Below are 14688 nucleotides of genomic sequence, written 5' to 3'. Positions count from 1 at the left end.
TCAATTCATATCGATAACGGTGATAGTTAAAAATCTGCTCTAATTTTTTTTTTTTTTAATACTCAGAGATCTAGTCCATGCCACCATCATTTGGGGGGGAGGGGGATGTTAAGAACTTCTTCTCTAGGCAATGACTAAACAGGTAGCACTGAAGTTGTGCTGTAAACAAACCAGCTGATTTCTGAAAGCTCAGCAGATCTTCTAATGCTAATAATGCACTGATGTTCTTTTGGTTCTGCATGTACAATTAACACAGCCTCATTCAATTGATACATCTCTTTTCTTTTTTTCTCTTTTAGCAACAAGGGGCTGCCACGTCTGTCTACTGCGCCATCTCCCCAGACCTGGAGGGCCTTGGAGGAATGTACTTTAACAACTGCTGCCGTTGCCTGCCATCACAGGAGGCCCAGAGAGAGGAGACGGCAGAGGCCTTGTGGGAGCTGAGCGAGAGGCTTATCCAAGAACGAGTTGGCAGCCAGTCCAAATAGCAGGGAGCTGATGTTAGGATCAAAACACACGGAGTGGTGTGTGTGTGTGTGTATGTGTGTGTGTGTGTGTGCTAGGAACCTGCCAGCTCTGGAAGCTTTCCAACCCTATCATCAAGAGGGTTTCTATATACCTCTGATACAGATTAACTAGTGTTAAATGGAATAATAGCAGTCACAACATAGTGAAAAATGTTAAGTACTAGAGGGAAATGGGGAATTCTGCAGGGTTAAAGGGACAATATCTCTTTCTTGTACTGAGTTAAGCTGATTTCTTTGTCTTAAAATTAGGGAGATTTCAAAATGGAGCCTTGATTGCTATAAAAAGACAATAAAAGGTTGAATTATAGCTCTGATTATAAGCAAAGGCGCTTTCCATTTAATTAATTTAAACATGGATGTAATAACATTGTTCAAAAAGCACTGGGCACAGTAACCCTTAATATCCAAAATGATGCTTCATGTTAGATTGTGAACAAACTACGAGCTACTAGCTTTTCTCCCGATTAGCACACAATATGGGCACAAACACTTGTACTATGGGGGAGATTTACTAAAACTGGAGCACTCAGAATTTGGTGCAGCTGTGCATGGTAGCCAATCAGCTTCTAACTTTAGCTTGTTCAGTTAAGCTTTGGCAATGAAACCTGGAAGCTGATTTCTATGCAACCAAATTTTGCACTCTCCAGTTTTAGTAAATCCGCCTCTCCATGATCAGTCAGAGCTTTTTTTCAGAGAATAGGTGCAAGTCACCCCTTATCTACAGCCCCTACATGCCCGAGCACCATCCCTTGGTTCCACCCCCTACCCACCTGGCAGTACCCTTCCTGCCAAGTATCATTTTGTGGTGCTATGGAATTTGTATGGAATTTGTTAAGGATAACAGGAAAAGCAGTAAAATAGATTTCCTGTAGCCAGCAACAATAGCCCCTCCAACAACAATAGAACACCTCCCAGGCACCAATAGACCCCCAGCAACAAAAGATCCACCCCAGGAAAAAAGACCCCCCCTGCCAGCATTATTAGACCCTCCAGCAGCCAGCAAACAATAGCCCCCTCCCTCAACAGTAAATCCCTCCTAGCAAAATAAGACCTCTACTGCAACAATAGACCCCTACCTCAACAACAGATCCACCCCAGCGACAATAGATCTCCCAGCAGCCACCATCAATGGACACTACATCACACCCAAGAACCCCTTGCCTTCACATACATTCAGTACTGGAGGTGCTGGAACTGCATTCCCCCGCATTCCTGCTGAAAGAAAAGAGTGATTGGTGAAGGACCAAGGTGGCCAGATACACCCTGATCACAGCTCCTTCCTCCATGCTCCCACTTTTTTGTTCTGCTGCCTTGCTTGGTACCACAAAGCCTTGGCAAGTAAAATAACCTAGCTGGGACCTCCTCCTACTGTGCATGCGTTGCCTTGGCTCTATTTATTTCTATAGATGAGCTGTATGGTTGGATGGCTGGAGGCAGTCACAAGAATGGCCCACCTATAGGAATTACTGAGGCAGCGATATACCAACTGGGATGTTTTTCATTGCAGAGGCTGTCCAGCAAGGAAGATCATGGGACTGGGGAGGAAAGTAAGTTTCTTACCAGGTGGGCTGTATTCAGAGGGGGGGGGGGGGTACTAAAAAGAACAAATTCACAAAAGGCAAGGTTTTCATTTAAGTTAAATGATTTAAAACGGTTACAAAAAGGTTTGCATACATGTGTATAAATAAGCCTAGAATAATGTTTACTTATATGACCAGGAGCAATAAAGGTGACAAAAGTTTAAATAAATCACTTACATTGTCCTGTACTTAAAACTGCAGTAAAGGAAACAATTGAATGTTATAATCCGGGCATTCGGAGGAGCTTACCAGATGCACTATTTTGAATGAAGCTGATAAATATCTGTGCTGTGATCTTGATTAAATCCCTTAACACTCTCTTTATCTTTGATTACTATTTGATTTCTATTAAATCCTTTCAATTTTACAGTTATAAACTCTGAATAAAATTTTAGCATGATTAAGTTGTTTTTGTCTCTTTTTTTCAAGTTATAAGAGGTCATCATTATCTATATTTGACATCTATGCTAGCTGTCCATAGACAGCAGTGCTTCGCTGAGTTACTCTATAGATCACATGTGTACATAGCCACGGATTAAGGTGGGCAAAATAAAGATGACTTATAATTAGGGATGATCCGAACACCCCCCACCCCAGGAATATATATATATTTTATATATATATATATATATATATATATATATATATATATATATATATATATATATATATATATATTATATACATAATATATTTATTTTCTATTTTTTGCTTTAGTTAAATCAATCACTCTTGGGAGATAGTACCACCAAAGGAAAATAACAGGTTCAAATTTGAAACATGAAAATGGCTCAGACATTTAAGTTGTTAAATAATATAGAGATTTGAAAATGAGCAACTAGAGGGAGCTCTCAGTGGCTCAGGGTCATTTTTCTGCCTCACTGTTATAGGAAACCTGCACTGAAAAAAAATTAAAGTATAACTAAAGGCAAAACTTTTTTGTTGTTGTTGTTTTGGATAGAGTGGAGAGGAATTAGAACACCTGTCAGTTTTTATTGCTGTCTGTACCCCTGTTAGGGAGCTTCACCCTCTCTATTTGTCCTGTTTACCATTATCTTTGAAAGTGATAGTAAAAGAAAATTCCACTTACTCTTTATATGTTAAAAGGAATTTTTTCAATAAAAGAATATTGAAAAAAAAGAAAAAAAGAAAATCCCACATTTGTGGGATGGGTTGTCCCCAGAAAAGTAATAGAGGGAAAATCTTCCAATGGGAATACTAGTTTTGGTGACCCCAAGTGATTCTCTAAATTTGCAGGGATATCCTCTCACATCCTGTTTGGCTATAGGACAGGAAGTGAAGGAAAATCTCCACAATGTAACACAATAAACTAACAGGGGTGATGACCCTCCCTGACTCTATCCAAAATGAAAAAAAAAAGTTTTGCCTATAGTTCTAATTTAAGGCTGCTTTCACACTGGGGCGGTAGGGGGCGTCGTCGATAAAACAGCGCTATTTTTAGCGCTGCTTTACCACGGTATTCGGCCGCTAGCGGTGCGGTTTTAACCCGCCGCTGGCGGCCGAAAAAGGGTTAAAACCGCTCGTATAGCACGGTTATAGCCGCGGTATTGCCGCGGTATAGCCGCGCTGCCCCATTGATTTCAATGGGCAGGAGCGGTTTAGGAGCGGTGAATACACCGCTCCTTCACCGCTCCAAAGATGCGGCTTGCAGGAGTTTTTTTCTTCTCCTGCAAGCGCACTGCTTCAGTGTGAAAGCCCTCGGGCTTTCACACTGAACAAACAGCAGCGGCTGTTTTGGGTCGGTTTGCAGGTGGTATTTTTAGCGCAATAACGCCTGCAAACCGCCCCAGTGTGAAAGGGGTCTGAGGCTGACACTATTATCCTCTCCTAAGGCCTCATGCACACTGATTTTTTTTTAACTTCCCTAAGCCTCCTCCTGGCAGCAGCTATTTGGCAAAAAAACACCTGATGCTTGTAAAAGTGTGTACTGCGTTTATACACTTCTATAACTGGACACTAACATTTATAGGTAAAGTTGATCCAGGGAATATCTGATTGCCTCTCGGGAGATCGGGAAGGAATTTGTTCCCCTACTGGAGAAAATTGGATCATGCTTTGCTGGGGTTTTTTGCCTTCCTCTGGATAAACTGTGGGTATGGGATTGTGTATATAGGGTTGTGTGTTTTAGGATATTTTTTTTTTCATTTATTGGTTGAACTGGATGGACTTGTGTCTTTTATGAATCAGCCAACTATGTGCCGGTGTCAAGCGTTTGGGTGTTAATTAATTTATTGGGCAGAATAAAGAAGTTATTTTGGCCATTGAAATAAATTAACGCTCATGCACTAAACGCGCCAAGCGTTTAGGTGCATTTAGACACGTTTAGCAGCTTCAAGCGTTTTTTCTGCCAAAACGCTGCTGCTCCAGGACGCACTGGCAGTGGATTTTTTTTCCTGCCATTAAACTCTCCTGCCTGAAAACGCTGTTAAAGGCCTATGTGTGCATGATGTGGTGTATCTGGATTTTGCAAAAGCATTCAACACAGTTGTCCATATATGCTTAATCTACAAACTGAGGTCTGCAGGCATGGACCATAGGGTTTGTTCTTGGATAGAAAACGGTTTCAGGGGCGTGTCCAAAGGGTGGTGATAAATAACATGTACTCAGACTGGTCTGGAGTGGTAAGTGGGGTTCCCCAAGGTTCTGTCTTGGGAACAATTCTGTTTAATTTATTCATAAATGATATAGAGGTCGCTATAAATAGCTTAATCTCAGTTTTTGCGACACAACAATAAGTAAGGCAATAACTTCACATCAGGATATATAAATTTTACAGGAAGAACTTAATAAAATAATGGGTTGGGCATGTACATGGCAAATGAGGTTTAATGTTTAGAAATGTAAACTGATGAACTTGGGGGCCAATAACATAAACACAAAGTTCTCACTAGGGGGGGGACCTCTGGGGGAGTCAAGGATGGAGAAAGATCTGGGGGTTCTGGTAGAAGCCAGACTGGGCAATAGCATGCAATGTCAAACTGCAGCTAGCATGGCTGGCAGAATATTAGCATGCATAAAAAAAGGGATATACTCCAGAGATAGAACGATAATCCTGCCACTTTATAAAACTCTGGTTCAGCCACATCTGGAGTATTCCATCCAGTCCTCCAGGAAGGGTGTGCTGGAACTGGAGAGAGTACAGAGAAGGGCAACAAAATTATTAAGGGGAATGGAGGACCTCAATTACAAGGAACGTCTACAAGCACTAAATGTATTCTCCCTGGAGAAGAAATGCTTGAGGGGGGACATGATAGCATTTTACAAATATCTCAATGGGGATCCCAGCATAGGAAAAAACATTTAATTCTCAGGGAGTGTAAGAGGACACAGGGCCACACAATGAGATTGAAAGATCTTAAGCTGCATAGGGGGGTTTTTCACTGTCAGGGCGATAAGGAAGTGGATCTCTCTTCCATAATTGGTGGTGTCAGCGGGGAGTATGTATATTTTTTAAATACTTTTGGACGTATATCTTAGAGAACACAACATACAGGGATATGGGAAATGAGTATCCACACTGACAAACGTACACCAATCACACGGGTTGAACTGGATGGACTATTGTCTTTATTCAACCTTACCTACTATGCAACTATGTAACATAGGATAACATGCAGGGCAGTTTAGAGGCAGGAAATAAAAACGCCTGAAGCCTCTAGAAGTAGCTTCAAAATGCCCAGTGTGCATGAGGCCCAAAAATACCAATTGCCCAGTTGTCATGCTATTCCATTGTTTTCACCGACCTGTGACAAACCTACATGTCAGGACTTCTGATTTTAGTCTGACTTTGGTTCCTGCATGCTTGTTCCAGGCCAGACATCATATGCAGCGTATACACGATCATATTTTCCGACGGGAAATGTTGGATGTGAGCTTGTTGGCGGCAAGTCCGACCATGTGTATGCTCCATTGGACAATCAGACTTTCTGCCAACAAATGTTGGCTAACAGGTTCTCAAATTTTCCACCAACAAATGTGTGTTGTCGGACTTTCCGATCGTGTGTACACAATTCCATCGGACAAAAGTCCAAAGTACAAACACACATGATCGGAATCAAGGACGAGCCGGAAGCGCTCAGTCAGTTAAAACTAGCGTTCGTAATGGAGATATCACGTACGTCTTGTACGTCACTACGTTCGGAATTGTTGGCCAACATTTGTGTGACCGTGTGTATGCAAGACAAGTTGGAGCCAACACCCTTCGAACAAAATTCCACGGTTTTGTTATCGGACAGTCCGATCGTGTGTACGGGGCAGAACATTTTCAGAAGCAAGTCAGCTATGGCAGCTCCCTTTAACAATATCTTTATCCAGCCTGTGGTTAACTGTGCAGACTTTCTGACTTTTATCACAGCCTGCTGTGTTTGCCGAACAGCATTAGGAGTCCACAGATCAACTTTTATTTTATCGGGACTCACACTTTAATTCCTTAAAGAATAAACAGCTTTGAGTACTGCCAGCATCGAGAAATTAAACGGTTCTCCTCTCTGCCTCAGTCATTATTTCCTCCTGCTGGTAAAGGGTGATTCAGTCAGTTTAGAAGTTTGTCAAGGTTGAGTAGTTCTTGTCAGTTGTCCGACCCATAACCTCTGAAATGAAACACACATAATATTAAGCAAGGCAGCCTCTCGCTGATCAATAATCTTGTAAGTGAGAGTCTGCAGGGATCTTCTTTGATTCGAGAGGTATTTAGGGTGTGAAAATTGATTGTCGGAGAAGCTGCAAAACGCATCCTTTTCTTTTTTTTTTGTGCACGTTCCTTTGCTTTTTATACTTTCATGTAGGTGGTTTGTCTTAAGGTCGACACTGTTTGATCCCTATTGAACACATAAAAATTTGGTTTTATGTATGGCTGTTTTAAGCCATAGCTTTAAATGCTGTTTCATTTTCATTTGCATATGAAATTGTTGTTCAGAATTCTAATAGAATACACAAGTGACTAGTAACTCACTATAGCAGGATATGGTAAAAAAAAAAAAAAGTAGAGAAAATTAAAAGAGGAGTTTGCATATAGAAACCACTTGCATCAGTGCTAGAATTTTTAGAATTTCCCACTGCAGAATTGAAAAAGCAAAATTAATTGGTTACCATAGATAAGAGACACTTAATTTTTTTGAACACCATATTTAAAAAAGTTACGGTAAATCACGCAACATGACAGAGTGTATATAGTTTTTTTTTACATCTGTCCTGTCCTTATATGAACTAAGGTCTTATTCAACAGAGTTTTTAATTTTTTAAATATATTTAAAGCCTAATTTATTTTATTTTATTTTTTTTTGGGCAAAGTGGAGCATGGCCTGAACCCATCTGTTTTTTCCCCATTTGTATCAAATTAGGAAAATTTCCCTGAAATTCCTGTTCCGTAGGTAAAAAGGGAATTTAGAAGAGATCCCTCCAAAGTGAAGAAATTGTCTTCTTAACCACTTCAGCCCCGGAAGGATTTACCCCCTTCCTGACCAGAGCACTTTTTACAATTTGGCACTGTCGCTTTAACTGCTAATTGCGCGGTCATGCAATTCTGTACCCAAACAAAATTTGCGTCCTTTTGTTCCCACAAATAGAGCTTTCTTTTGATGGTATTTGATCACCTCTGCGTTTTTATTTTTTGCGATATAAACGGAAAAAGACTGAAAAGTTTGAAAAAAATGATATTTTCTACTTTTTGTTATAAAGAAAATCCAATAAACTCAATTTTAGTCATACATTTAGTCCAAAATGTATTCAGCCACATGTCTTTGGTAAAAAAAAATGTCAATAAGCGTATATTTATTGGTTTGTGCAAAAGTTATAGCGTCTACAAACTAGGGTACATTTTCTGGAATTTACACAGCTTTTAGTTTATGACTGCCTATCTCATTTCTTGAGGTGCTAAAATGGCAGGGCAGTACAACCCCCCCAAATGACCCCATGGAAAGTAGACACCTCAAGGAAATTGCTGAGAGGCATGTTGAGCCCATTGAATATTATTTTTTTTTGTCCCAAGTGATTGAATAATGACCAAAAAAAAAATTTACAAAAAGTTGTCACTAAATGATATATTGCTCACACAGGCCATGGGCATATGTGGAATTGCACCCCAAAATACATTCTGCTGAGTCTCCTGAGTATGGGGATACCACATGTGTGGGACATTTTTGGAGCCTAGCTGCGTACGGGGCCCCAAAAACCAATCACCGCCTTCAGGATTTCTAAGGGCGTAAATTTTTGATTTCACTCCTCACTACCTATCACAATTTTGAAGGCCATAAAATGCCAGGACAGTTCAACACTCCCCCCCCCCCAAATGACCCCATTTTGGAAAGTAGACACCCCAAACTATTTGCTGAGAGGCATGTTGAGTCCATGGAATATTTTATATTTTGCCACAAGTTGTGGGAAAATGACAAACTTTCTTTTTTTTTTTTTTTTTTTTTGCACAAAGTTGTCACTAAATGATATATTGCTCAAACATGTCATAGACATATGTGGAATTACACCCCAAAATACATTCTGCTGCTTCTCCTGAGTACGGGGATACCACATGTGTGGGATTTTTGGGAGCCTAGCTGCGTATGGGGCCCAGAAAACCAATCACCGCCTTCAGGATTTCTAAGGGCGTAAATTTTTTATTTCACTCCTCACTACCTATCACAGTTTTGAAGGCCATAAAATGCCAAGATGGCACAAACCCCCCAAAATGACCCCATTTTGGAAAGTAGACACCCCAAGCTATTTGCTCAGAGGCATGGTGAGTATTTTGCAGCTCTCATTTGTTTTTGAAAATGAAGAAAGAAAAGAAAAATTTATTTTTTTTTCTTTTTTCAATTTTCAAAACTTTGTGACAAAAAGTGAGGTCTGCAAAATACTCACTATACCTCTCAGCAAATAGCTTGGGGTGTCTACTTTCCAAAATGGGGTCATTTGTGGGGGGTTTGTGCCATCTGGGCATTCCATGGCCTCCGAAACTGTGATAGGCAGTGAGGAGTGATATAAAAAATGTACACCCTTAGAAATCCTGAAGGCGGTGCTTGGTTTTCGGGGTCCCGTACGAGGCTAGGCTCCCAAAAAGTCTCACACATGTGGTATCCCCGTACTCAGGAGAAGCAACAGAATGTATTTTGGGGTGTAATTCCACATATGCCCATGGCATGTTTGAGCAATATATCATTTAGTGACAACTTTGTGCAAAAAAAAATAAAAAATTGTCTTTTTTCCGCAAATTGTGTCACAATATAAATATTCCATGGACTCGACATGCCTCTCAGCAAATAGCTTGGGGTGTCTACTTTCCAAAATGGGGTCATTTGAACTGTCCTGGTATTTTATGCACATTTAGAAGCTTATGTCACACATCACCCACTCTTCTAACCACTTGAAGACAAAGCCCTTTCTGAAACTATTTGTTTACATGAAAAAACAATTTTTTTTGAAAGAAAAATACTTTGAACCCCCAAACATTATATATTTTTTTAAAGCAAAGGCCCTACAGATTAAAATGGTGGGTGTTTCATTTTTTTTTCACACAGTATTTGCACAGCAATTTTTCAAACGCATTTTCTGGGGAAAAAACACACTTTTTAAATTTTAATGCACTAAAAATACACTAATGCACTAAAACAATACAAGCAAATGTACACATTTGCTTATATTTTATCATCAAGCCATTATCAATTTTACACCACCTCTGGGATGACATGCTGTCACCTTGTTTTATATATCACTTATTAGCGCTGCATTTATAAATTTATTTGTATTCTACTGCATGGTTCGCTACACTGTTGATGCTGGCTGCTACTATTTTTGTGTTTTGCTGTTCATAGTAGCGCAACTTTACTTTTTTGTTTGAATGCACTAAAACACACTATATTGCTCAAATGTTTGATGAAATAAAAAAGATGATCTTAGGCCGAGTACATGGACACCAAACAGGACATGCTTTAAAATTGCGCACAAACGTGCAGTGGCGACAAACTACATACATTTTTAAAAGCCTTTAAAAACCTTTACAGGTTACCACTTTAGATTTACAGAGGAGGTCTACTGCTAAAATTACTGCCCTCGATCTGACCTTCCCGGTGATACCTCACATGCATGGTGCAATTGCTGTTTACATTTGACGCCAGACCAACGCTTGGGTTCGCCTTTGCGTGAGAGCAGGGGGGGACAGGGGTGCTTCTTTTTTTTTTCTTTCTTTATTTCTTTTTGCTTTTTTATCTTATTTTTAAACTCTTCCTTTCATTTTTTTTTTTTTAATCGCAACATTCTTAGTGAATTGTACTTTCAAAACTGATTTACCGCATAGAATTATTTTACTGCATTTGTTTGGCCATTGTTCTTAGTGAATTGACCCCTTAGAGAGTTGCCCCCAGAATAAAGGGCACTGTTGGAAATTAGCAGTGGTCTTTGTGCAAAGAAAGCCTGCATACAGGACACATTCAAAAATATTTTGGTGCAATAATACAACTATTAGACCTTGTTCACATGGGGCATATGAATCCGTGCCCCATGCAAGGGCTGTATATACTTGCACATGGATGCACAGATGTTCCGTGACCTCCCTGTCATCCTATTATATGTCAATTGGGATGCAGTCCCAGCCGCTGCTCCCAATGTGACATCTACGTGGGTGCACATCCCCGAATGCACCCAGGGAGCGGTCGCTGGGTCTGTGCAGCCACTACGTCCCAACTAACAGCTAAGGGGCTGTCTGCATCAGGATGCATGGAACACCTGAACATCCACCTACGGGTATACACAGCCCTCACATGTGGCATCGATTTATACCTCCCAAGTGAACAAGGCCTTACAAGTCATTTGTGCCTTGCTAATTTTTATTTTATTTATTCATTTCAGGTACTTATATAGTGCCAACAATTTTACTTTTGTGCACTGGTCCAAATCATTTGGTAGAGGGGGGGTTATGGTGTGGGGTTGTTTTTCAAGAGTTGGGCAACAGCATACCAAGACATTTTGGACAATTTCACGCTCCCAACTTTGTGGGAACAGTTTGGGGATGGCCCCTTCCTGTTCCAACATGACTGCGCACCAGTGCACAAAGCAAGGTCCATAAAGACATGGATGAGTGAGTTTGGGGTGGAGGAACTTGGCCCCTCCCTCCTGTTTAGTGCCCCCATAGCAAGCAGCTTGCCATTCAGACATGGAGCTGCGGCCCGGCCCCGCCCCCTCTCTTTCTTCATTGGCTCACTGACTTTAAATGACAGCAGCAGGAGCCAATGGCGCCACGCTGCTTTCCCAGGCAATGAGGAGAGGAGTCTCTCGAGCAACATTGCTGGATCGAGATGGGGCTCAGGCAGTGGCAGAACTACCGCCAAAGCAACACACACAGGCGCTATGGGGCCCGCAGCTGAGTGGGACCCAGTGAGGACAGGTGGGTCCGTGGGTGAGAGCGGACGGCTCCACGGGTCTGCAGGTGAGAGCGGGGGCGGCTCCGAGGGCTGTCAGGCAGCTCAGTTGGTGAGACAGCTGGGCGACTCGTGGGTGAGTGAGATGGCCAATCAGGGAGCTGGCGGGCAGGGGAGCATAGAGATGACATCATCTCTCACCGCCGTCGCCCGCCCTGCATCCCTGCAGCGCAGTTCCCCCCTCACTGTGGAGACAGCGGCGGGAAGCAGAGAGATGACATTATCTCTCTGCTGCCTGACTGATAATCTGCTGCCGGACTCTGGGACACAACAGGAAAGTGACACAGCAAGTGACAATCCGTAATGTGTGGCAGGTGATATGGCAAGTGACAATCCGGGACGTGGCAAGTGACAATCCGTAATGTGTGACAGGTGACGTGGCAAGTGACAATCCGTAACATGTGGCAGGCGACGTAGCAAGTGACAATCCGTAATGTGTGGCAAGTGACAATCCGGGACGTGGCAAGTGACAGTCCATAATGTGTGGCAAGTGACAATCCGGGACGTGGCAAGTGACAATCCATAATGTGTGGCAAGTGGCAATACGGGATGTGGCAAGTGACATTCCGTAATGTGTGGCAAGTTACAATCTGGGACATGGCAAGTAACAATCCGTAATGTGTGGCAAGTTACAATCTGGGACGTGGCAAGTGACAATCCAAAATGTGTGGCATGTGACGTGGCAAAAAAAATGAGAAATAATTCAACACTCAGTTGGTATCTCTCCCTCAGTGCTCATGGAAAGTGTGTTACTTTAAAATAACAAGAGCAGCTACTATAATAATAAAACATTAAAGCAGAAATATGTCACAGCAACAAATACCTTAACATTAGCAGCGCTAAAATAATCCAAACATTTTGGGATTTATTAAAAGTTCCCTGAAATAGTTAAATAAGTATGAAGTCCACTTCATACTTCCACTTCTATATAAAGGTGACGTGGCAAGTGACAATCCGTAATGTGTGGCAGGTGACGTGGCAAGTGACAATCTGGGATGTGGCAAGTGACAATCCATAAGGTGTGGCAGGTGACGTGGCAAGTGACAATCCGGGACGTGGCAAGTGGACATGTGGCAGGTGACATTCCGCAACTTGTGACAAGTGACAATCTGCATCTGGTGGCAGACGACGTGGCAAGCAGATAATCCGCAATGTGTGGCAGGTGATGTGGCAAGAGACATTCCGTGACAAGTTGCATCTGGTGGCAGGCGACGGTGGCAAGCAAAACGCTCAGGGCTCCCACTGATTCTGCATTATGGTGAGTTGATCTATTTCATTTTATATAACAGAACAGAAATTGGTTAGAAGGCATGGAGGTCAGCAATGTGTGTCCTTCAGGGGCTGCATACAGTATACTGCATACTTTGATGTTCAAAATTAATACAAGCTGTTGCCTGGGTACTGTGCCACATGAGTGTGGTAATCTGTTGTTCAATGGCATTAGTTCATTTTTTTTGTGGGGGGGGCTGTTTGCAGGGGGGGGGGCCCATACAACATTTTGCTATGGGGCCCTGTGATTTCTAGTTACGCCCCTGGGCTCAGGTGATTAGGAACAGACAGAGGATTCCTGTGACAGGTGTATGGGAACAGCCTGGACTGGGAAGGCTGTACAAATGAATGACAGGCTGACAGTGGATGCATTTGTATGTACTGTCTGCATGTAATAGTGACAGATGACTTGGATGCAGAAAGATTGTGTCCACTCTTGATAGTGTTTATCAAGGTAAAGAGCATAAAACAGCAGTACGTATACAGTATATACAGTATATACTGTGTATATATATATATATATATATATATATATATATATATATATATATATACTGATCATGCTGGAACCAGAGCTGTGCTAGATGTATTTTGTTGCGCATTTGTCCAAACTCCTATATCACGGCTGGGCGGTTGGGAATGTACAAAGCAGCTTCACTATTGTCTCTCTGGCTGATGTCTCACAAATTAGCCCCATGCTTCAGAGGAGGAGACCTCTCTGGCAGGGAGCTGCATGGCAGTAAAGCCGTCACTGTTATAGATGGGCTGGCAGTAGAGCCCACTTGGCTATTTGTTGTATAGTCTGAGAGAAGAATGATGTGCAATGTATCAGTGGACTGATCTGTCCATTTACAATGAGGGAGGAGAAGAGGATCCTGTCTAACAGAAGAGACATCTGGAAATCAGCTAAAAATATGACAGACGTTTCAGCCACAGTTCTTACTAGTAATGACAAGAAAATGACTCACGCAGTATATGCGTTTACCGTTAACCATAGACAAGTATGCAAGAATATTTAAAGGGTAACTCCACTTCCCATTTCCGTAAAACAAACAATATAGCACATAACACATACAGTGCCTTGAAAAAGTATTCATACCCATTGAAATGTTCCACATTTTGTCATGTTACAACCAAAAACGTAAATGTATTTTATTGGGATTTTATATGATAGACCAACACAAACTGGCACATAATGTAATTTTTTGTGCTGAAAGTGCCCCCCTCGACTTATACTCGAGTCAAGCACTTTTCTGCAGCAAAAAATTTCATTTACCGAACCGACTTTGGGGCCCCGTATCTCAGGGCCACTTTGTGCTAGGAACCCTAAATTTGGTGTGCAAACCCAGTGGAAATGGTACCACAACATACCCAAAGCTGGGGTTCCTAGCACCAAGTAGCCCCGAGATACGGGGCCCCAAAATCGGTTCGGAAAATGTCATTCTCTGCTGCAGAAGTGCTTGACATTTTCTGAACCAAATTTGGGGCCCTGTATCTCAGGGCCACTTGGTGCTAGAAACCCCAGCTTTGGATATTTTATGGTGCTAGTTCCACTGGGTTTGCACACCAAATGTGGGGTTCCTAGCACTAAGTGGCCCTAAGATACGGGGCCTCAAAGTCAGTCAACTGTGTCCATCTGCAGCAATGTCATTTCGGGACCCTTGGGGTTCAGAGACCCCAAATTTTGGCTGCAGCTAGGGGGCATCTAGGAACCCTTAACTACCGAGTTTGAAGTTCGGGGGACCTATGGATGCAAATGGGCACAGTGAGGCATGCAAATAGGCACAGTGGGGCTGCAAATGGGCTTTGTTGACCCTCTTTTCCACTTACAGTAGCTGTGCATTTCTCACCCTCGTCTTATACTCAGGTCACTAAGTTTTTCCCATT

At 42.0% G+C, this 14688-nt stretch overlaps 1 protein-coding gene across 1 annotated transcript in view; it reads left to right on the top strand.

Moving 5' to 3' along the window:
- The window catches only part of WWOX (WW domain containing oxidoreductase), a 1355656-nt gene extending 1353155 nt beyond the window's left edge, over positions 1-2501 (top strand). The window contains exon 10 of the mRNA XM_073605546.1: positions 300-2501. Within this exon, the coding sequence (XP_073461647.1) occupies positions 300-488 (189 nt within the window). The 3' untranslated portion in view covers positions 489-2501. The remainder of the gene's footprint in view (positions 1-299) is intronic.
- Positions 2502-14688: the final 12187 nt, after the last annotated feature.

The sequence above is a fragment of the Aquarana catesbeiana genome, linkage group LG11 (genome assembly GCF_042186555.1).
Source record: "Aquarana catesbeiana isolate 2022-GZ linkage group LG11, ASM4218655v1, whole genome shotgun sequence".
Lineage (NCBI taxonomy): Eukaryota > Metazoa > Chordata > Amphibia > Anura > Ranidae > Aquarana > Aquarana catesbeiana.
The sequence above is the reverse complement of the archived record's forward strand: the minus strand, read 5'-3'. Positions and strand labels throughout refer to the sequence as shown.